This window comes from Cololabis saira, chromosome 2 (assembly GCF_033807715.1).
Source record: "Cololabis saira isolate AMF1-May2022 chromosome 2, fColSai1.1, whole genome shotgun sequence".
Classification (NCBI taxonomy): Eukaryota; Metazoa; Chordata; class Actinopteri; order Beloniformes; family Belonidae; genus Cololabis; species Cololabis saira.
The window spans coordinates 39,685,538-39,706,621 of record NC_084588.1 but is presented as its reverse complement, the minus strand read 5'-3'; the positions used below and the strand labels follow the sequence as shown (position 1 = coordinate 39,706,621).

At 38.3% G+C, this 21,084-nt stretch overlaps 2 protein-coding genes across 2 annotated transcripts; one reads left to right on the top strand and one right to left on the bottom strand.

The window, feature by feature from the left end:
• gcfc2 (GC-rich sequence DNA-binding factor 2) lies at positions 1–9,061 on the top strand. The gene is made up of 18 exons (XM_061745316.1): positions 1–358; positions 1,842–1,943; positions 2,190–2,384; positions 2,572–2,820; positions 3,126–3,226; positions 3,450–3,601; positions 4,588–4,771; positions 5,390–5,513; positions 5,620–5,671; positions 5,830–5,927; positions 6,209–6,408; positions 6,495–6,639; positions 7,202–7,323; positions 7,522–7,598; positions 7,885–7,951; positions 8,083–8,229; positions 8,338–8,474; positions 8,745–9,061. Exons 1-18 carry the CDS (start codon positions 40–42, stop codon positions 8,875–8,877), a joined length of 2,604 nt encoding a protein of 867 aa, XP_061601300.1. The 5' UTR covers positions 1–39; the 3' UTR covers positions 8,878–9,061.
• A 1,551-nt stretch (positions 9,062–10,612) lies between these two features.
• LOC133463650 (saccharopine dehydrogenase-like oxidoreductase) lies at positions 10,613–20,630 on the bottom strand. Its single transcript, XM_061745304.1, has 12 exons — positions 20,352–20,630; positions 18,032–18,144; positions 16,295–16,375; positions 15,124–15,253; positions 14,985–15,034; positions 14,633–14,763; positions 12,565–12,682; positions 11,948–12,067; positions 11,775–11,831; positions 11,559–11,670; positions 11,365–11,446; positions 10,613–11,250 (listed from the first exon to the last, which is right to left on the bottom strand). The coding sequence occupies exons 1-12, from the start codon at positions 20,548–20,550 to the stop codon at positions 11,160–11,162; spliced, it is 1,284 nt and encodes a 427-aa protein (XP_061601288.1). The 5' UTR covers positions 20,551–20,630; the 3' UTR covers positions 10,613–11,159.
• Positions 20,631–21,084: the final 454 nt, after the last annotated feature.

Sequence of the window (21,084 nt, the reverse complement as noted above, 5' to 3'; positions counted from 1 at the left end):
TCACAATTTCTTCCGTAAATCGAGCAGAAATCGAGCAAAATGTTCAACAAGAAACCTCGGAGAAACTTTCGGCAGAGAAAAAACAGTTCGAGCGACGAAGATGATCAACAGAGAAACAACGCGGACGGAGATGAGAACGAGAAGCCTCGAACAGCGGTGAATAAGTCCGCTAAAGTGGCACAAGTCCGCGGCATCAGCTGCAGCTCCAGGCGGGAGGAGACGCCTCCGAAGTCGGACAGCTCTGATGGAGAAGACGGAGACACGCTGGAAGAGCCGAGAGAGGGAGAAGAGAGGGAAAACAGTGATGAGAGGAAGAAGAAAAGTACCTCCATTCTTAGCTTCTCTCACGATAAAGAAGGTAGGCATTAATGAGATAACTATTTGTTAAGGTCAATCAGTGGCACTTGAAAAGGGATGCACTTTGTCCCGTATTATATTATATTACTGAGAGTGGTGAGAGTCAAAACATGGTCAATAGTTATTTCATTTTATTGGTTATTTACTATTTAATTGTTTATTGCTACATTTAATGTTGATGTAAAGCACTTTGAATTACCTTGTGTTGAATTGTGCTATACAAATACATTTGCCTTGCCTTAAAGATCTTAGAACTAAGTAAGCACAACTTCAAGTTAAAATTTTTTATTTTTTTTTATTTATGTTTATTTGATATGGACATAGCAATTACATTGGACAAACCAGATGCATTGTTTAAGTGTTTTAGCACAAGTGCTAATTCGTAACACTTGTCCATAGGCAGCTTTTGAAAGAAATAGAGAGCAATACAATATTAAGATAACAAGCATGGGGGAAAAAAAGAAAATAAATAAAAATAATAAAATAAATAAATGAAAAATGAAAAAAACAAACAACAAAACAATTGGAAAGGAAATCAAAGAAATACAAACAATTTTCAATTAGAAACATAAAAAGACAACAAAGCAAGCAGTCAACTATTCATGTGTACACTGCTGATTAGATTTTAACCACTGTTTGAGTCCTTTGTTAAAAGCTTTTGTATTGGTTTCTAATTTTAACTCGGTGAGTAGAGAGTTCCAAAGTTTTGCCCACTTTACAGAGAGAGCAGACTGGCAGAAATAAGTCTTGCATTGTGGGATGAGACAGTCACCACTAGTGGTGACTGTTTGGTCATTTGGTTAACATTTGGCATGTTGTGTTAAAGTTCATGACAGTACAAGTCAATAAAGACCGCACAAGTAGGCTATGGCTTGTTTTGAAAGAGTAGGTGGGAGAAAGTAGCTTTGAAGACCTCCATCTGAACAAACAAAAAGACATGACTATGTTCAACTTGGAGATCTGGCAGTCATTGAGTCAACTTCCTTTCACAACAAAATACTCTACTGTAGATTAAAATTTCAAGTCAAACCTGAGGCCATCAGTCCAGAAACTACATCTTGGCTGTATTTTGGTCATGATGGGCAGTGATGCTGAGGAAATAATTAAATCTACAATAAAATGGCGGGAAAGAAAAATTGTTAAACTGTAACGACGGTTCAAAGTCCAGACTGCAATTTGATTGAAATGCAAAGAGAGTGTTGCATAAACTCATGTATCCAAACATCATTCATAGAAATTGAGGTAATGTGTTAACACATGAGCCGTAAGAACTGATTTAAAATGTATATTATTTTACACACGTGCATATTATCTTGTGGTCAGATTTATCCCATGTGTTTATGTATCAGCTGTCCAGTAAGGCCTATACACCTGTGAACTTTATTATATAGGAGCTTCAAGCTGACATTGACTCATTACACAGATGCAGTCTTCATAAAGTTGACTGAATATATGCTGCATGTGTTGTATTCTTGCTGTTGTAGTTGAAGAATCCAGTTTTAAGCTGAAGAGGTCTTCTGATAAAGCTGTGCTGTTCCACGTCAGGAAGAAGGAGGCTCCACCTGCAAAGGTCACTCACAGCAAAGGTTGGTGTATCTGCTTTTAAGTTAACAGGTTAACTTTATTTTCAAAGTTAACTTCATTTTTTTTGATTATCTCATCTTTTTTTTTCCTGTTTCCACGTGCCTCTGCCTTTGTTTTGTCACTTGCATTACAGCAGAGGAGAAGTGAAATTAGTCAGAATCATTAAATCAACAAAGTTATCAATTCATTTTATTGTTATAATGTGAACGTGCTTGACAGCGTAATTTTTTTTCCTTTTATGTTTCTAGATGTTGGAGCGGTCCCATCATCTAGTTCTTCCACACATGATAGTGATAGTGAGGCTTCATCACAATCTCCTCACCGTGATGATGAAAACAGCGGTGACAGTGCTGATACTGATGACAGTGACAGTGATGGACGGGGTCCCGGATCTCCTTCTGCAAGCTCAGACTCCGGCTCCAGCCGCTCTTCTGCCAAACCAAGTATGTGCTCTTTAGGATGTACTCCATGTTTATGTCTAAGAAATTTATTTTTTGACTCACAGAATATGATACAATTTTGGCAAGTACACATTTAGCTTATTAGGGCTTAATAATGTCGTGGGATTTTGTCGATTTAATTCATGTATATTCAAGTTTGTGTCTTGATATGTTTTGCATTTTTCCACAGTATTTATCCCTAGTGCTAAGCAGATTAAAGCAGCCAAGAAGCAGCGTCATGCCACTCGAACCCAGAAAGAGTTCATTCCTCTCGGCAGAGACGGCCAGCGCTCAGCCGGCAGCACACCGGATCACTACAGCAGGGACGATGAAGAAGACAGAGTTGATGATGATGATGATGACGAAGATGATCATGAAAAAAGAATTGAGTTTGCGCCACGATTAAAGAGCATTAGGGAAAGGATTGCCGAGAAGCTAGGTATGAATAGGAAAAAATAATATTTGAGTAAATGGGTTGGATATAGATGGTACTACATGAAAGCTAGAGGTGGACTATTCCTCTTTGTAAAACGTTTTGAAAACAACATATTCATTGAAGAGCTGGAAAAAAGTAATATTGTCAGAGTGGAATTAAAAGATATTAAACAACCAAATGCTGCATAAGTAGATGAGGAAAGGAAGTTTTGATTGTTAGGGGGGACGTTTCCTTATTCTTTGTCAGACTGAATAGTCGAGTTTTTCTTTGAACTGAAGTATTTTACTTTGTATTTTTGTGTGATACAGGAGGAAGTGATGACTATCTCTCAGGCTCTGATGGAGAAGAGCAGGAACTTTGGGAAGAGACACAAATTGGAAAAGGAGTCAAGAGGCGACCAGGGGAACAGGTAATAACACTTAAATCATTTTTCTAATACTCCTGTTCAGGATTATGTTTTCCCTCTGTCTGGCTACGTGTATTACTATCATGTCTAGTGAAAAGATTATCATTTTAGAGTGACAGAATAATTATTTAACTTTCCAGAAAACTCAAGCTCATCATCAGTGTTGCAAGTTTTTCTGTCACATGACTTTCTTTTGATTTATTTTATTTATTTTTCCTGTCCTCAGAGCCCATCGGGCAGTGAGTGCAGCAGTTACAGCAGCAGTAACGGCAGAATGCGGGATAGAGGACGACAGAAGAAGAAACCAACGAGGGTCAAAATCCCAAAGACTGTTTCTGACATTTCGGTGTCAATGGTCAAGAGACGGATCACTAGAAAGTTAGTTTCCTGCGGATGCATTTGTCCTGAACAACATAGAATTATATAGTTTAATAGAGTAATATAAAAGTATGAAGGAAACATTTTTTTGTGTTTTAACTGACCAACGTCATTGTATTTAGGAGATGTAAACAAATCTATAACTTTAGGCCAGTTACAAACTGAACAGTTGGGAGAGACGTGTTTACCATTCTGTTAGATCACCCTTCAGGGCAACCAAACGAGAAAACACGCCATTTTTAAACTATAATATATTTAAGATAAATGATGCATTTTAGTACACTTCCAAGCCTTTCTATAGATGGGATTTATAGGTTTAAGTCAGATGTTGAACTTACTCTAAATCTTGGAACATTTTAAAAATCTCTTAATGGTCTCGGGCCAAAATACATCTCTGATCTCCTGGTCCATTATGAACCAACCAGAACCCTCAGGTCGTCAGGGGCACGCCTACTTTCTGTTAGAACCAAACACAGTGAGGCAGCATTCACTTTTTATGCTCCTCACCTTTTTTTTTTTTTTTTTTTTTTTTTTTTTTTTTTTAAATATATTTTTATCCCAGTTCTTTACCCCTTTTATCACCCAGTGCTCCTACCTAAGTCAGTCCTGGGCATTGCCATCCTCTACCAACCCCTGGAGGGCCCTGCACTGAGCTCAGGTCTCCTCCTTAACCTGAGGAGTGAGCAGGCCGCTTCTTTTCACCAGACAGGGTGGGGCTTCTCTGACCGGACGTAGCGCGTGGAAGGATCACGTTATTTCGGCCAGATCCTCCCCACCCCATCTGGCGCCTTGCCTTAATGAGTCACAATAACCGTTTCACTTACATGTATTTATGCTATTTCTATTGCAATTTTAGTTGTTTGCTATAATTCAGTATGCAGTGCCAAAACCTGACTCCATATTTCCATCAATCTGGTTTTAGTGAAACATGCAGGTAAAGGCATAAAGGTTTTACTAATTTCACCCTTAACCTCTGCCCCCCCTAGACTGGATTCTCTGAAGGAAGTGCACAGAGCACGCCAGGCAGAGCTGAGGAGGATGGAAGGGGATGCTGAAAATGCTAAAAGTTCTTTGGAGCTGCTGGAAGAAAGTTCATCAGAGAGCAGGCTGAAGTTTTTCAGGACCATGACCCTCTATATCCACAATCTGGTGGAGTGTCTGCGGGAGAAGGTCAGAATTTATGAAGCCAACTGTTCTCCTGTAAACTGTCAAATGAAGCTAAATATGTCTAATAAGTGGCTCATGTAATGTGGTAGGACCTGGAACCTTTCTAAGATGATTACTTATGAAAAAGCATTTGAGTGAGAGAAGCCAACAAGCCACAAATATATATATTTTTTTCCATTCAATTTAATTTGTGATTTCTGAGTTTTATATTTGTACTGTATCTATGAAATGATGTTACATATTACAACCTGAAATTATAATAAGTTGGAAGGATATAATGCTGCTTTTGTTTATGCAGTTTCTCACATTATTTTAGTGAAAAACTGAATTTATCGTTGTAGTAGGTAAATGGTCATAACTTTCTAATCAACTACCAATGTTTGTTTAATGCATTTGCACCAAAATGTTATTTCTGTTGTGAAAAAATGTCGCTACAGACATGCTGAAGAAAGAATGATTTAACTGACTGTCAACTGCCAACATGTCAGATAACATATAGTTATTTTCCAAGACTTTGTATTTTATCAAAATTTGTACATTTTAACTAACTAAATAACTAACTATATGTATGCTGTTGATGAGCAATCAAATGAGCTATTGAATATATTTCTTTAACTCCAGGTTGTGGAGATCAATGCTCTGGAACTAGATTTGCAGACTCTGTTGTGCGACCAGATGGAGGCGCTGTTGAATCAGAGACGAGAGAGCGTTAGGGAGCAGGCTGCCCGCCTGCAGCAGCTCAGCTGTGAGTGACGTCTTTTGTGTATCCGAGTTATACAGCAAACTGTTCAGTGTGTATCAGTAAATTATCTCTGGATAAAACATTTGCATTCCTTGAATGTCACTTGCAGATAACACAGATGTGCAGAGTAGCAGTCCAGCCAATGGAGCAGACACTCAGTGGTGAGTGTATAAAAATAACTTTACTTAAAACGTCTTTACTTACTTAACTGGTTTAATACAATTGTGAATTGTGCTAAATATTATCTGTAAGACTTGTGAAATGGATGCTCCATTCAGCTCTGATGTGGACATTTTTTATATGTTAACCTGACCTGCAGTGACACAGAAACTGGCATTAAAATGGAGGAAGACTTTGATTTACCTGAAGATACACAGCCTTCTACAGAAGAAGAGGAGCAGATGCAGAAGAGGATAGGTGAGATGGAACTAAACCTCAACTTCTCCATTCATTATAAGCATCCACCTACAAATTTTTTCTGACAGTCCACCTGCATCAAGCGTAATACACCTACCATTCGTCGTACTGAGTTTGTACTCACTTCCTTGTGTTGCTATTTCATTTAATACTTTTATGTCCAAATATTATATATATAATATTATTATATTATCTTAAATATAAACCCTCCAGGTACATTGATTTTTATTTTTATTGTTCTTCTGCCTTGACTAAATGTGTTCTCTCTGTTCTCACACTAGCTGATATCCTGGCTAAGTCGAAGGGGGTGTTTTCTGATGTGCAAGACGACTTCTGTGATGTGAAAAAGATTCTCTCTCGCTTTGAACAATGGAGAGGCTCCCACTCGGAGTCCTACCACAACGCTTACATCTCCCTGTGTCTGCCCAAGCTGCTGAACCCCATCATCAGGCATCAGCTGCTCGCATGGAACCCTTTAAAGGTACTCCAACATGTAAACACAAGGGCTTATTTCCACAAGCACAGCTGTTGTTACAATCTGTGATAAATGTTGTGTCTGTGTTTCAGGACGTCAGCGGAGACTTTGAAAACTTCCCATGGTTCTCACCAGTTGAGACTTTTTGTCATGGTCATGGTCACGAAGAACTAGAGCACACAGACAGACAGACGCTGTCGAACATTGTAGAAAAGACTGTCGTGCCAAAAATGACCGGTAACATGTCCAAAGCTGTATTTTATTATACAATTTGAAAGGTAGTGTGATGTAGTGGTTTTTTTTATATGTAATTTAATTTAAAGGAAAAAAAGGCCATTCAAATCTGCTTTTTTAATTCACAACATACACTACACTGGCTTGCTTAGTTATTTGAGTTATTTGTAAAGTTATTTGTAAAGACAAGTATATGAGTTTCAGAAGGAATTGGATCACATTTTCTGACCCACCCCATTTATTTTGCAGTTTTGTTCAGCTTCCAGTGAATGTGCATGATCAAATCACAGTAAACAGTTTAAGGGAGGAATGCACAAATAAATCCTCAACTCTGAGAATTTAGATTCTTCTTCCTCCCTGAAAACAATCTTTTTTTTTTTCTTGCATCCATGTTCCATCTCTGTTGTCTATCAAACATTATTTCCAGTAACATGGCGGTTCATCATTCATCATCTTGCTATCCAGGTTTTGACCAGTCACAGTAACATGACTGTTTTAAACTGCAGATGTGTGAAATAAGAAGGTATGCTGATAAGGGTGTCTGTTTGTGTGTTTCTCTTTGTAGCCTTTGTTGAGCTGGTTTGGGATCCCATGTCTCAGCAACAGTCAGTCAGTTTGGCAGGTGTTTGTGACAGACTGAGGGAAGACTACTCCATCTTTGAAGGCGAGCAGAGTAAACCAGTCAAGGTAAAGCCAGCAATATTATGTAGCAGTCAGTTTACTAACACATTTTTACAAATAACTATCTTTCTTAAATCGTGCGTTGCTATTTGTTTGTTATATATTTTAAACGTGGAGTTACACAAATGCTTCCATGATGAACACAATACCAATATAGAAGTTAATGTAAATGTCTGATGCATTGTATGTGTGTGTCTTGTACAGGCGTTCGTCGAAGCTGTGGGCCGCAGGCTGAGGAGCTGTGTGGACGAAGATGTCTTTATCCCCCTGTACCCAAAAAAGTCAGTTTCTTTGAGTGTTTAAATGAGTAAATATTTGCATGCCAAAATAAAGAACAAATTTTTAGTTACACATCAAAGGAAAATCTGCTTTAACGACAGAATAACACATTGATTCACATCTGTACAAATGTTCATTTTCTTTGGCGCAAATTAATTTGTTTTTCCAAATGTGTATGTTATTTAAATAAAACTTGGTATCAATGATTAGTTTAGATCTTGTGCTTTCTAAAGATGAAGTCAGTCATACTACTGTTTGTATTATGTTTCTGTCTGTTCTTCTGTTTAGGTGTTTAGAGGACAGTTCGTCCCCTCAGCGTCGGTTCAGGGATCAGCAGTTCTGGACAGCTGTAAAAGTAAAGTTTAAAACACTTTCTATTTCTTTTTTTTTTTTAAACCATGCATTGTTTCAGATCTGACATGTTTTGTAGATTAAACTGTTCCCAGGCTGCTGTTGTTAATTAGTGTTGTACTATGTTTCTGTTAGCTACTAGGCAACATGGGGAAGTGGGAGCTGCTGCTTCCCGAGGCCGTTTTGATGGAGCTTATGTTAGACAAACTGTTGAATCGATACCTGATGATCACCTTATGCAGTCAGACGCTGTCCAGCAACCCTGTCTCTCCACACCGAAAGGTACTTAATGATCTGGTAATCCTTCAGATGATGGATTGCTTTTGATAATGATGCAGAATGCTTTTGTCTACAGTCTCTTTGTACACCAAACTCTCTCTCTCTCTTCAGATTGCAGATTGCCTCCCTCTCTCATGGTTCAAAGAAGAGAGTGAATGTTTGCCTCAGCTTCAGATGTTTAAGAACCAGATAGTTCAGAAAGTGCAAAACATCTGTAAACAGCAACGTCCAGAAGATCCAAACACAAAGTAAGAACACAACACGCGTTCAATTGATGTCGAGTTACTCAGGAAATGGAAAAAATATTGACCGTTTTAGTTCACCAACACAGAAGTTATCAAGATAAATGTTTTGTCTTTAATTGAAGACAAAAAAAGATTTGCTTCATGTTTTTCTTAAAACAAAAACTGTACTCGCTTAAAATACAGATAAAGAAATTGTTCTCAGAAAACTATTTAAATGTTGTGCTTTTCTCCTACACATTTTCAGCAACATGTCTCCTGTTGTGTCTGCTGTAGGTCTGCTGTGATTGAAGAACTGAAGGTCCTGAGTAGAATCAGGTGCTACGACTCCATCATGGCTATCGCTGAGAAATACCGCTATGAAGATGCTATCTACTCTCACCAGCTGCTGAACCAAGAGACGGCGTGAACCGTAAACGCTGATGGGGAGACGGACCAGACTAAAGTATCAGACGTGTGTGAGAGCCAGAGCACACAAGAATTACAACCAATTTCTTTTTCATACACTTGACAGTTTAAATGTGTTGTTGAAATAATGCACAATTTTCGTAAATGTCTTGCCCTTTTATAAATGCCTATTTTTATGAATAAATGTGAACTTTATCGTATGTTGTGTCGCATTAATATTCTGTCTTGTCAGTGATTGATTTTGTGTGATCGACTTATTTGCATAATCTCACCTCTACAGTTGAATATAAAAGTGTGACACTGTAAGGTGTCACAGTTGAAACCAGAATCTTCAGAGGTACATTAATAAAATCCACTGTAGCCTCACAGTTGGGCAGGAAAGTTCCAGGCTTGCTCAAAACCGTGTATAATACACGTTACTGTTGCACTGGTCATCTTAAACTGTCAAATTTAGACGCAACGAATGGAGAAAAGGGAAAATAAATTCAATTCTTATTCTGCTTCTCTTGCAACATCGCCAAGTGGCAGTAATTACAGTATGTAAGTTGTGAATGCTGTTGGTTTTGCATTAAACTGAAAACTGAATCTGTGTTTTACACTCAAACATTTTGTAGTTGGTAGACAGAATAATTTGCAGCTGTAAGGAAAGAAACAAAACAACCCTGAAACCACAACTGACATTTTTGTAGATGTGATTACAAACTAATCTTGTGATCATAACAACCTGCCACTCTAAAAATTAGACGCAATGTACAACACCAAGTCATAAAAAAGGAAATACAGGAAACAATTCTTACAAACTTGTATTCCACTTTCTTTTGTATGAAACCAAGATATTAAATGTTTTTGCCTCATCTGGTTTTTTTATTTGCATTTTAGACCTTCAAAAAAAGTTGGTATGGAGTAAATGTTTTTCAATATGGGCCTTTGTACATTAAAACACCCAAATCTTCTGAATCCAGTTTAGTTTTGGAGCTTATGTTAGAGTTTTGTTTAGTTTTATGTTTAGTTTTATTGACATGATTCCATACTGACGTTTGAGAAAAAAAGGAGACTTGTAATTCTTTGCAAATCTGGCTTTATTCACGAAGGCCACACAGAGCAAAGCACACCAAAACAAAACCCCATAACACAGTTTGAACCGTGCAGTGTGCTCAGACAGGAAAAACAGGTCCCACATTAAAATCAACGCCACTTTGTCAGTGAAGCTTTTCTGGTCCTACTTCAGACTTTATTAGAACAAAAAAAAACAAAACAACAAAAACAAGATGGAATCAGTTGAGTTTCACTGCGTAACTCATGCTGCTGGGTGCGCAAGCAAAAGCTAGCTAAAATAAAAAACCTATTTGGTTGGACCATCCAGATTTTCATCTATCAGGGAACAGCCATTCATGAAAGTAACTGGTTTAGTTGTAGTCTAGTTATGAAGTAAACAAGCGATGAAGACCAAAAACAGACCAGGAAAGAGAAGCTATAGACAAGCACGCAGCAGCTTCTGTCCTCTACTGATAGATTTACTCCATCTAACCAGAACAAACATGTATGACTATTGCGTTAGTGACACTTTGATGTCCTTGTACATATATAGCTACTGTATGCTACAACAACTACATCCAGTTTAGAATTGTATTTTTTATGTCAGTCGCATCTGACAAGCTGTAGTGATGCGATTCATATGAAGTGACCTGCCCAATTTATCTGTCAAAATAAATGATTAATATACGAGTAAGTAGGAGTTGGAGGGAGTGTGGGGTATTAACTAAGTATCAATGAAAAATTTAGCAAACTAATATTTGGTCTGATAATATGCTAATATTTTCTCCTTTTCCCTTTGTGCAGAGAGGACTGCTGAAGCTTTATCAATACAATTCGATGACTAAAACATGGTTTTGTTTCATTATTACATCCGAAAAAGATATGAAGTGAACCAAATTCTGTTGAGAATCCTTTTTTATTTTATTTTTTTTTGCAGTAATGGTATTAGTGGAGGACCATGCTGAACCTATTACCACCGTTAATTTACCATCTTTGGTGGGAGGACATTGCCACAGTTGTGTTTTGTTAATGAGCAGAATGTTAATAGAGCATTCAAGCTGAAGGGAGTCTGGAAAGTTTCTGACTCCAGCAAAGGGATCAAACCTGTAAGCACCACCAACAACTATTTTTGGACTTCAAGTTGATTAAAGAGCCCTCCTCTACATTTGGAAACTTTCCATGTGTTAAGATGAGTGTTAGTAAATGCTCACAAAAACCTGGAATATGTCATCAGGGCCAAGAAAAACTTTAGACGACTGAGAATTGAATGCCGTGTTTGTTGAGGCGGTTGATGAGAGTGGTTTTTGAAAAAACAGCACCTGGAGTGTAAACGCCTCCCCTGGAAAAGGAGTTAAGAACAATTAAAAATCAATTTGAAGTTTGTGATGCATTTGGTATTTCAGTGTACCGTCATCTCTGTGTTAGGGAGTTGAACAGACTAGTAACAACTTACTTCTTAGGCAAGGATGCAGACTCAGTGAGCATGGTTAGAGCGGCCTGTACCATGGCGATGGGGGTGGCCACATACCCACATTCTGGAAAACAAGATAAAAAATTGAATAACTATTAAACCTAGACATTGCAAGTTAATCTTTGTTTTGACAACACAAGACCAAACACTTCTTGGAATTTCTAGTTTCCAATTACCTGGTCCTTGAACCAGTGTGCGGATCTTGGCATTGGGCCTGCCCTGGGCGGGGTCCTGTTCCTCTGCGTAGCCCTCTCCGTGGAAGGAAATTTGGAAGGATGAACCCTCCATCTAACATACATATGTAGAATGATATTATTTTAGACAGGTTTTGATATCTGATGCTGTCAACATTGAATGTATGATTCAATTATTCGTTTTATTCTTCTTCCAACCTGCTTTCTAGTTGGTCCGGCCTTTGAGAAGAGTCCAAATGAGAAGAACTCTGGGTACTGAAAAACACAAGAGAAACCATAAGAGTTGTCTAATCCCAGCTGACAATCATGTATTTATAGAAGGGTGTGAAAAGGGGAATGTTTTTATGCCACATGCATTGCATTTTGTTTACCTTGATGAGCAGGTTGCGTCCAAAACTGAACTTGACAAAGAACCAGAACATCATCCCAGCAAACATCAACTTGATAATGTTCCCCAGACCTCCGATTCCTGCATATGCTCCATACTGGACCTGTGTTTGATAATAATGATCAGAATTAGATGATTTTTTTTTTCCAACAATCAAAAGCTATACAGGATTGTCTCAGAAAATTAGAATATTGTGATAAAGTTCTTTATTTTCTGTAATGCAATTAAAAAAAACAAAAATGTCATACATTCTGGATTCATTACAAATCAACTGAAATATTGCAAGCCTTTTATTATTTTAATATTGATGATTATGGCTTACAGTTTAAGATTAAGATTCCCAGAATATTCTAATTTTTTGAGATAGGATATTTGAGTTTTCTTAAGCTGTAAGCCATGATCAGCAATATTAAAATAATAAAAGGCTTGCACTATTTCAGTTGATTTGTAATGAATCCAGAATGTATGACATTTTTGTTTTTGTAATTGCATTACAGAAAATCACAATATTCTAATTTTCTGAGACAGTCCTGTATGCTACCAAACAAAAATGTTATCCTCAGTATTAAAAAGGTGTTTAGAAAAAATCCCAGCACTGACCGGTGATTCCTCATGTTCCTCCACGAGGAAGCGCTGAGTTCTCTTCACAACGGAGGGATCAGAACCCATGAAGGGTACTGCGTACTGCTGGATCTCATTGCTGAAGAACATGGCTCCCCTACGAGTTCACAAAACAATCATGCTGAGAAAATACATTCTCTTGTGTAAACTAAATGACTGTAGAACTCAAGTCTGAAACCAAACCAATTTGATACCTAAATATTGAAGCACTGCAGTATTGCTTCAAAAAGACCTCTGAAAGTGTCCTGTTGCATCAAACATCACAGTGTTATCCTTCAGGACTTGTATGATGCAAGTGGGCACCTCCATAAACTAGTAGATTAGATTAGATTCAACTTTATTATCATTGCACTTGTTAAGGTACAGGGCAACGGCATGCAGTTGTGTAGTATTTCCAAGCACCTCCCACAAATACTTGACCAGATTGAGATGCTAGGAATTTGGAAGCCGAGTCAACACTTTGAACCTTTTTACGTCAATAAAACTAGGGCTGGGCGATATGGACCAAAAGTCATATCTCGATATTTTCTAGCTGAATGGCGATACTCGATACATATCGATATTTTTTCTGTGCCATAATTGGGGTTTCCCCCAAAGCATTATAGCATAGCATCTCTGTTAGCTTAATTTTTTTCTGAGGCAAACCTTTAAAAAAAACAGTCAGTTTTAATACAAAGCCTCGTGCCAAATGTCACACAGGTTCCTTTATTAACAGAGGTCTGCACAATATCAAAAGGTATAAAAGAAATGAAATAAAAATAAACTGCCTGCATATATAGAATAAAAATGTTTCTTGAATAAAATAAAACAAATATCCCTTTCCTGCATAACAATTAAATTAAAATACACTGTGCAATTAATACAATGTAGACAGTAACAGGCAGACTTTTCCACTGAGGTTGACAGTTGTGCAAATAACAAAACATTTGTGCAAATCTCAAATAAAGCATTCAAGTCAATTTGTCACAAAATAAGCTATATCAAAATCATAAAAAAAAAAAAAAAATTTAAATCGATATAAACGATATTGTCTCGTACCATATCGCGTTTGAAAAAATAAAGATATATATTAAAATCTTGATATATCGACCAGCCCTAAATAAAACCACCCGTGAATTATTTTACGCAGTCTGACAAGACGTCCTTCAGCGACGTGATTAAATAGGACTGTTACCACAGAGGGGTGCATGTATAGAAAGTGTCATGTGTGAAAGTAATTTCCACGTGAATGTCAGGCTCCAGGGCATCCAGGCAGAACATAATCCCGGACGTGATCTACTCTCCAAGTAAGCAAGTATCTGGTGAAAATGATTAAACAAAACATGATTCATGAGACCAGGCCAGCTTTTTTTCCCCCATCGATCTGAAGTCCAGCTGTGTCTTGTGGACTTTTCACTGATGAACAGGGTCACCGTGAGTGCACTGTCCCTTCTGCAGCTATGGAGGCTCATTTTAGCGGCATGAAGTGCACTTGGATTCACTAAAGTCAATTTGTGTTACAGTAGCTCTTCTATATGCCAGCCTTTAACTGTCCAGGGAAAAGTGTGACACTAGTCTTCATAACCTCACTTTCTGGTTCAACCACTGTCCCTACTTAAAGCCCTTCTGTTCGGTACTAAATACTGTACATTGCTATTATTCTATTAGTTACATTATTGGTGCTTACTCAAACATGGGCTGATTTGACTTTCAAATTTAACTGAGACATGCCATTTGACAAATTTGCACAGAGAAAATAAACCCTGTTGGAGGCACCGTGCAAGTCAGTTATCTGCAGTTCCCTTTCTTTGACATGAACACGTTTACATTTTTACAATCTTCTTTCAACATTGTAGAGTCCAAGCTGCAGAAATTAAAACTTGCATATTGTTTATTCATCCTGTTAAAGTTTAACAGTGATACCACACTATCAGCAACCTTTTTCTTGGGGATATGGAATAGTGGATCTCACTCTGTAATATTGCGAGGTGTGGAGCTTACAGTGATATGTGCCCTGAGGAGACAATATTTCCATTAGGTGATGTATAAATAAAAATGATTTGTGTACCTGCGTCTCAGCTTTGAGCCAACAGTAGCGAGGGGTGCGTGATTAAACTTCCGCCGAAGACTCCGAAGCTTCTGGCTGTCAGAAAAACCGTAGATGGCTGACTGCCATGTGCCATCGTGGATACATCCACCCTAACAGACAAACAAAAGCGAGGAAATATGGATACCCAAGACGATGTAAAAATGCCAAATAAAGATATCTTTGTGATTTAAAAAAAAAAAAAAAAAAAAGCACTTAAATATTTGAAATAATTGAAGAAAGAAGTCAAAGATATGGAGTAGTAAATGTGATGGTAATAAAATAATAATAAACTACTCAATTTTATGGACTTATGGATAAAGCAATGACATACCTCAGGTCCTGAGCCGACGGTTAGAAAGCTCTCCACAGCAGTCAGCGTACCTGTGGATGCAAATCATCAATAACATGATTCTGAAGAGTGCACGTGTGTATAGTGTGTGCTTGTGCAAGTCATTAGATGCGGTGCATACCCTTGAACTGCTCTCTGGTGTAAAGAACCCCCATGTCTGCAGGAATGGAGTCGAAGCCACAGCTCCCAACGACGTACACCCCTTTCTCAGCTGCCTGGCTGTTGTAATTCAACTGCATGCCCTCCAGAAACTGTACAAAGCCAGATGAAACGCATGAAATGCATTCAGTGTTTTCCTGTTTATTTTAACTTTTCAAATCTTTAGTATCAACACTGAGCGTGCCATCACTATGAAGTGCAGATTGGAGGAAAGACTGCACATTATAGCTGCGTTATGCCTCAATGAAGAATACAACATCCAGTGGAATAGAAATATATTTTATTCTTAAAAAGTTGTGCCCTGTTGTGATGATGGCAGTGGAAGGATGTTGTGTTACATTAACATTTAAGCAACACAGAGAAACCTTCAAAACATCATAACCCTTAGATCAGGTAATGTCTGAGATGCAGGTTGCTCTCAACCGAGCATCTGAGTGTTGCCTGACAGCTGCTGTCATGTGGCCAAGTTAGAGATAATTTTGTTTAACAGGCTCCAGCATGAAACTCAGCATGTTTCCAATTTAATCCAAACACCAACAGTTTGAAAGCCAAATGACAGAACATCTGCAGGACAACATGCAATGTTCAGTCAGCATGGAGCCATCTCTTTAGTTTTTAAGTTAAACCTCTAATGCTAAATGAACGATGCAAGGATGTCAGGTCCCCCCCTCACACACTGAAGTATATACATTATACATCATACAAGTGCATGTGCATATATACTGTATATTTTATATACATATATATATATATATATATGTATGTGTGTGTATGTACATCGCAGGTCCTTCCTCCCCGCTGCCATCAGACTGTACAACCAGGCCTGCTCTCAGTAGCCAACGGACAATAACTTGTGCAATAACATAAGATGTGCAATAATCATATGTGCAATATCTGCTAGTCTCCCTCACACACACTCTACCTGCTTTTTTGCACTGTTTCTACTGTATATACTGCTCATATTTCTGTAATTATACATATTTTATATATATTTTAATTTTTTACTTTTTAGTCTCTTTTTACCCCTCCCCTGCATGTGTGTGCTAAGTGTACTGCTGCCAACAAAATAAGTTTCCCCACTGAGGGAGAAAATAAAGGATTATCTTATCTTATCTTATCTTATATATACATACCTGTGGCTCTCCAGAGATGTCGATGTGGTGGGCTCCGTTCTCCACACAAGCTTTCACCACTGGCTCACCAAAGAATCTGTACTATAAAACACACAAATACAAACAAGGTCATGTCAAACAACTCTACACATTTTAAATTTGATTGTAGTACAATGTTGGCACAGCGCTAGAACAACATACGAGTGTGTACTTCCATGCCAGTACACACCACCAGTTTACCAGATCCAGCTCCATGAGCGGCAAATACACACCAACCTCAACCATGTGGCTAAGACGAAGATAGTAGAGTCGAGAGATGCAAAGGCTTTTTCTAAGCCTGCATACCATGAAGTCTTTTTATGTAATAAATCGCTTTCTGATTGTTACTGTTAAACAATCAGAAACAATTAAACAATTACTGTTAAAAGGCATTCAGCTGCAAGCAGGATTTGTGAATTCATGAGTTCAATTTTATTTGGAAATATCAATTCTGCTTTGCGCATACAACGAAAATGGTAATTCAATGACACACACACACACACACACACACACACACACACACACACACACACACACACACACACACACACACACACACACACACACACACACACACACACACACACACACACACACACACACACACACACACACACACACACACACACACACACACACACACACACACACACACACACACACACACACACACACACACACACACACACAGGCCTAGATATACTGTATCCTGGTAAATGGGTGTTTTTTTGGATAGAAAAAAAAAGCTGAATATGACACTAACTATTTTTTTTAAAGCAAATATTTTTACGTTTGAACATATATAAAATTGAAGGGGATATTTGAGATTGGTCATATTAGTCATCATCCTGTTCAATGTTATTTGATCTGATATTGACTTTTGTTATCTGGTATGTTCATATGTTATTTTCTGTGCTTTATAAAGAAAGTTGGGTTGGATAGGATTAATCATTTGATTCTCACGAGGTCAGTTTCCCTTTGAAGATTTTTGAGATAATCTTTGTTTGATATTCGACCTTAGTTTGGAGGCTGTTGTATTGCACAAAGCAAATTGGATCATTACTAACGCTTCTAGTTCCATAAAACCTAAGGCAAACATAACTAAGATAATAATGTGCTCGTTCTCCCCAGAGTAATAGCATATTTAAAACATCCATGTAAATGAATGAAAAAGATAGCGGTGGAGGCAACACAAACCAAGTCCTTGTTCTTTTGGTTTCAACTTTGTACTTGAACCAACACTGGCAACAGTGGTCATTACTGTGAGGGAAGAAGTTTTTTTTTTAAAAACACAAACCTGCACAAAAGCGGGGCTGAAAACGGATTCTCAGCTCTGACAGTCTGACAATACAACTTATTGTGCCATGCAAGTCAGTAGATTTCATTGTCAAAAGGACGCCTGAAGAGAGAGAGTGTGTGTGTGTGTGTGTGTGTGTGTGTGTGTGTGTGTGTGTGTGTGTGTGTGTGTGTGTGTGTGTGTGTGTGTGTGTCAGAGAGAGAAGGGAGAGTGGAAGCGAGACAGAAAGTGCGAGCAGCATAGAAAAGATGGAGACAGGAAAAGAAAGATGGAGATGGACTGATAAGCCCCACTTGCCAGCATGCCAATGTTGTGAGACAAAGTGATGAAAGACTGATCTATGTCATAAAACTGAGCAGATTTTGTGCGACAAAGATGAACAAACCACCGACACAGAAATGTATTCTGAATTGTCTACTTACAGGCCCAACACAATTGAGGACAATCACAGCCTGTTTGCACATGGCTGCAAGGGAGTCGGGTTCTCCTACATCTGCAATGATCACGTCCACCTCTGTCCTCAGCTCGGGTTTACCTGCAGACGCAAAAGAAAATCCACAAGACAATCTATTTATTAATATTTCACAGAGACAGATGCAAGACAATGAAATACATAAATGAAATGCTCAGAGGAAGTGCAAGAGAAAGGAAGAAAATGGCTCTGGTTGAGCAAATAAAATATAAATAAAATGACTACACCATTTATTTAAAAAAATCTGAAGTAATACAGAAAAAGCTAATACTGTATGTACCACCTACAAGCTTCTGTAGCAGTTGTGATTGTGTGGCAGACTGAAACAGAAACTAATTGGTTTGTTGTGGCTGGGTTTGTAGTTCCAATCAATGAATGGATAATTGCACGCAGCAACTACATTTGCCACACTGTCTTCACTTCTAATAAGTGTGAAAACGAGTCTGCACCCTACCAGAAAAATGAGTACAGTGTAAATGAATGAAGAACAGCACAAAATCGGCTACAAGAAAGCAGATAATGACTGAATTGGATGAAATGTCTTGGATAAGCCTTGTGGAAAGATTTGGAAAAATGATACAAGTTAAATAAAGATAAAGTCTTACAGTTTGGAAGGCAAAGGAAACAAATGACTGTTTGAACAGGATAACTTTGGTGTTCAGCGTTCACTGTGAGGCTGGACAAAGTGACTTGTCTAAATGCAAGTGCTGTTATGGATGGGATTGAACAGAGAGCTGGTATGTTCCATCAGCTGTTCTGCTCTCCCCGAGGAGACCGCCGAAGAGGACGAGACAACAGAATTATAACCTGATCCCCTGGAAACTTTTGTCATAAAGACAACAAGAGAACAGCTCCCTGATCTGGATTTTCCATGTTTACAAAGTCACAAAGATTCAAACTGGCAACCTGGAGAAATGTGATTAGTAAAATACCCATTATCTCATTTTCCATATTAAATTAAGTAAAATTAGATATATTTCTGTTTATGTTGGAGATAATCAGGGAATTAAAAAGGCTAAATTTTCTTAAGTTTTCTACAATGCATTAATTAAAAATGTCTCTTGGACTGTTTAGGAAAACAAATTAAATGAAACGGATAAGTAGTAAATAAACAGATAACTGTATCGCATTAACTTAGTTACCTCTATCTTTGATGTAAAGAAATACAATTAATGACGATCAAAGATGTAATGAATGAGTGATTAGAGTATCGGATACTAATATCAACTATATAAGTTTACAGTAAAATATACTTAAAACACAGTTATAAAATGGTCAATTCTTTATTTTTTACAATAACGATAATAATAAATACTCACAGCCCACATAAACAAGACAAAAATAAAAGTCAAGCTTGAAAGCATTTATGTTATGACAGCCTGGTGGAGGTACAATGTGAGTAAAAACCTCTTGTCAAGGTTCATTTAAAAAAAAGCTGGCCTTGTCTTGTCTTGTCGTATTGTTTGATAAGAGACTATATTGAAAGGTCAGAATCAAAATGCAGAATAGAAACATCTAGCAGATGTTTCACATCATACGAGGTCCAAAGGTTGAGCCACCCTATCTTTGCAAACTGCTGGCAGGGATGAATATTGTCATTTTCACAATCAATTAATAGCTATGGAGTTCAGCTTCTAACTAAGCAAAGCTGTGCTGAATGACAGTCTCTGCAGCAGCACAAAACGGTTACTGATGAAACAATTAAGCCCTTTCTATAAGCAGAATATAAATTAATCAGGGAAATAGACAGTACCTCTTTCTGTCCCAATGTGTAATAATAATGTGATTGCTGCTCATTCCCTTTTTGTAATTTATTGCATCATTTTCTTTAGTAATAAAAATAATTATTATTATTATTCACACTACCACTATTAAATGATATATTATTGCTGACTTTCAGTTGCTCTTTGAAGTATAAGTATGTCATGGGTCAAAGTCGCACCTAACGATTCATTCTGAGTCAAAAGTGAGCAATGTTGCTTCACCTTCAAGGCTGATTTATGGTTCCGCGTCACACCAACGCAGAGCCTACGGCGTAGGTTGCGCGTCGCCGCGTAACCTACGGCGTAGGATACTCCGTACCCTCTGCGTCAATTTAACGCAGAACCACAATTCAAGCTTCAGTTTCTGCAAACTTATTGAAAAGGTCCCCAGCTACCGACAAAATTATTGCGTTGCCTAAAACTGATTAAATAAAATGAAAAGTGACTCCTGTTTCCTTGTTCGAACACTTTTAAGTGAACCCCAAGAGCAGGTGTCCAGATACGCACTGAGCACTGTTGCAGCCTGCTCCAGAACGGTGTCCAGCTTCTGCCTGCTCCTGCCGGCGATGGCCCACTTCAGGCTCCCGCCCGGACCCTCGGACACGGTCCGGGCCACCTCCTCCACCACGAACTGTCCCGTGAAGCCCGAGGCTCCGAACACCACCAGGTGGTACGGCCTGCTGGGGGAGGTTTCTACGCTCGCCATGATGACTGTCAGGCTGGTTCAGCTGTGGCTGCAGGTCTGGCTGGTGCGACGCACTGACGGCTGCTTTTCACGGCGCTGCGCTTCCCTAGCACGATAACACAACACGCCTGGGCTGGTAGCGTAGACATTTACACAATAGACGCCTCAGCGAGAAATACGGCCGCCATCTTGGACAGGGCATCCTCCTTACCCATACACGACAGCATGAGACAGAACAGGATTGAAGATGCCAGAGCACTGTGCCGCGTATTCCTGTATAAATCAAATAAATCTACAAATAAGGCTACACCACATTGCCAAACTCACCTCTCTTGAGAAAGAAGCTCTGCAAAGCAGTCCTCTTTCAGGGCTTTTAGGCTTCCTTTGTGTGTGCAAAATAGCCTTCCTATCATACTCACACCAGAATATTCTATTATATTTATATTTGTTTATTTTATATTTTATTATCATTATTACTTTTTTAATCTCATTTTGTTATTGAGATTATCTTGCATTATTACTATTGCTGTTAAGGTTGTTTTATTTGACTGTTAA

Coding starts and splice junctions, on each gene's coding strand:
- gcfc2 (XM_061745316.1), top strand. CDS start 40: ATGTTCAACAAGAAACCTCGGAGAAACTTTCGGCAGAGAAAAAACAGT. Junction 7,952..8,082: donor AGTTCTGGACAGCTGTAAAA/GTAAAGTTTAAA, acceptor TGTTTCTGTTAG/CTACTAGGCAACATGGGGAA. Junction 8,475..8,744: donor CCAGAAGATCCAAACACAAA/GTAAGAACACAA, acceptor TGTCTGCTGTAG/GTCTGCTGTGATTGAAGAAC.
- LOC133463650 (XM_061745304.1), bottom strand. CDS start 20,550: ATGGCGAGCGTAGAAACCTCCCCCAGCAGGCCGTACCACCTGGTGGTG. Junction 16,376..18,031: donor TCCTCAATTGTGTTGGGCCT/GTAAGTAGACAA, acceptor TGTGTTTTATAG/TACAGATTCTTTGGTGAGCC. Junction 11,832..11,947: donor GACGCAACCTGCTCATCAAG/GTAAACAAAATG, acceptor TGTGTTTTTCAG/TACCCAGAGTTCTTCTCATT.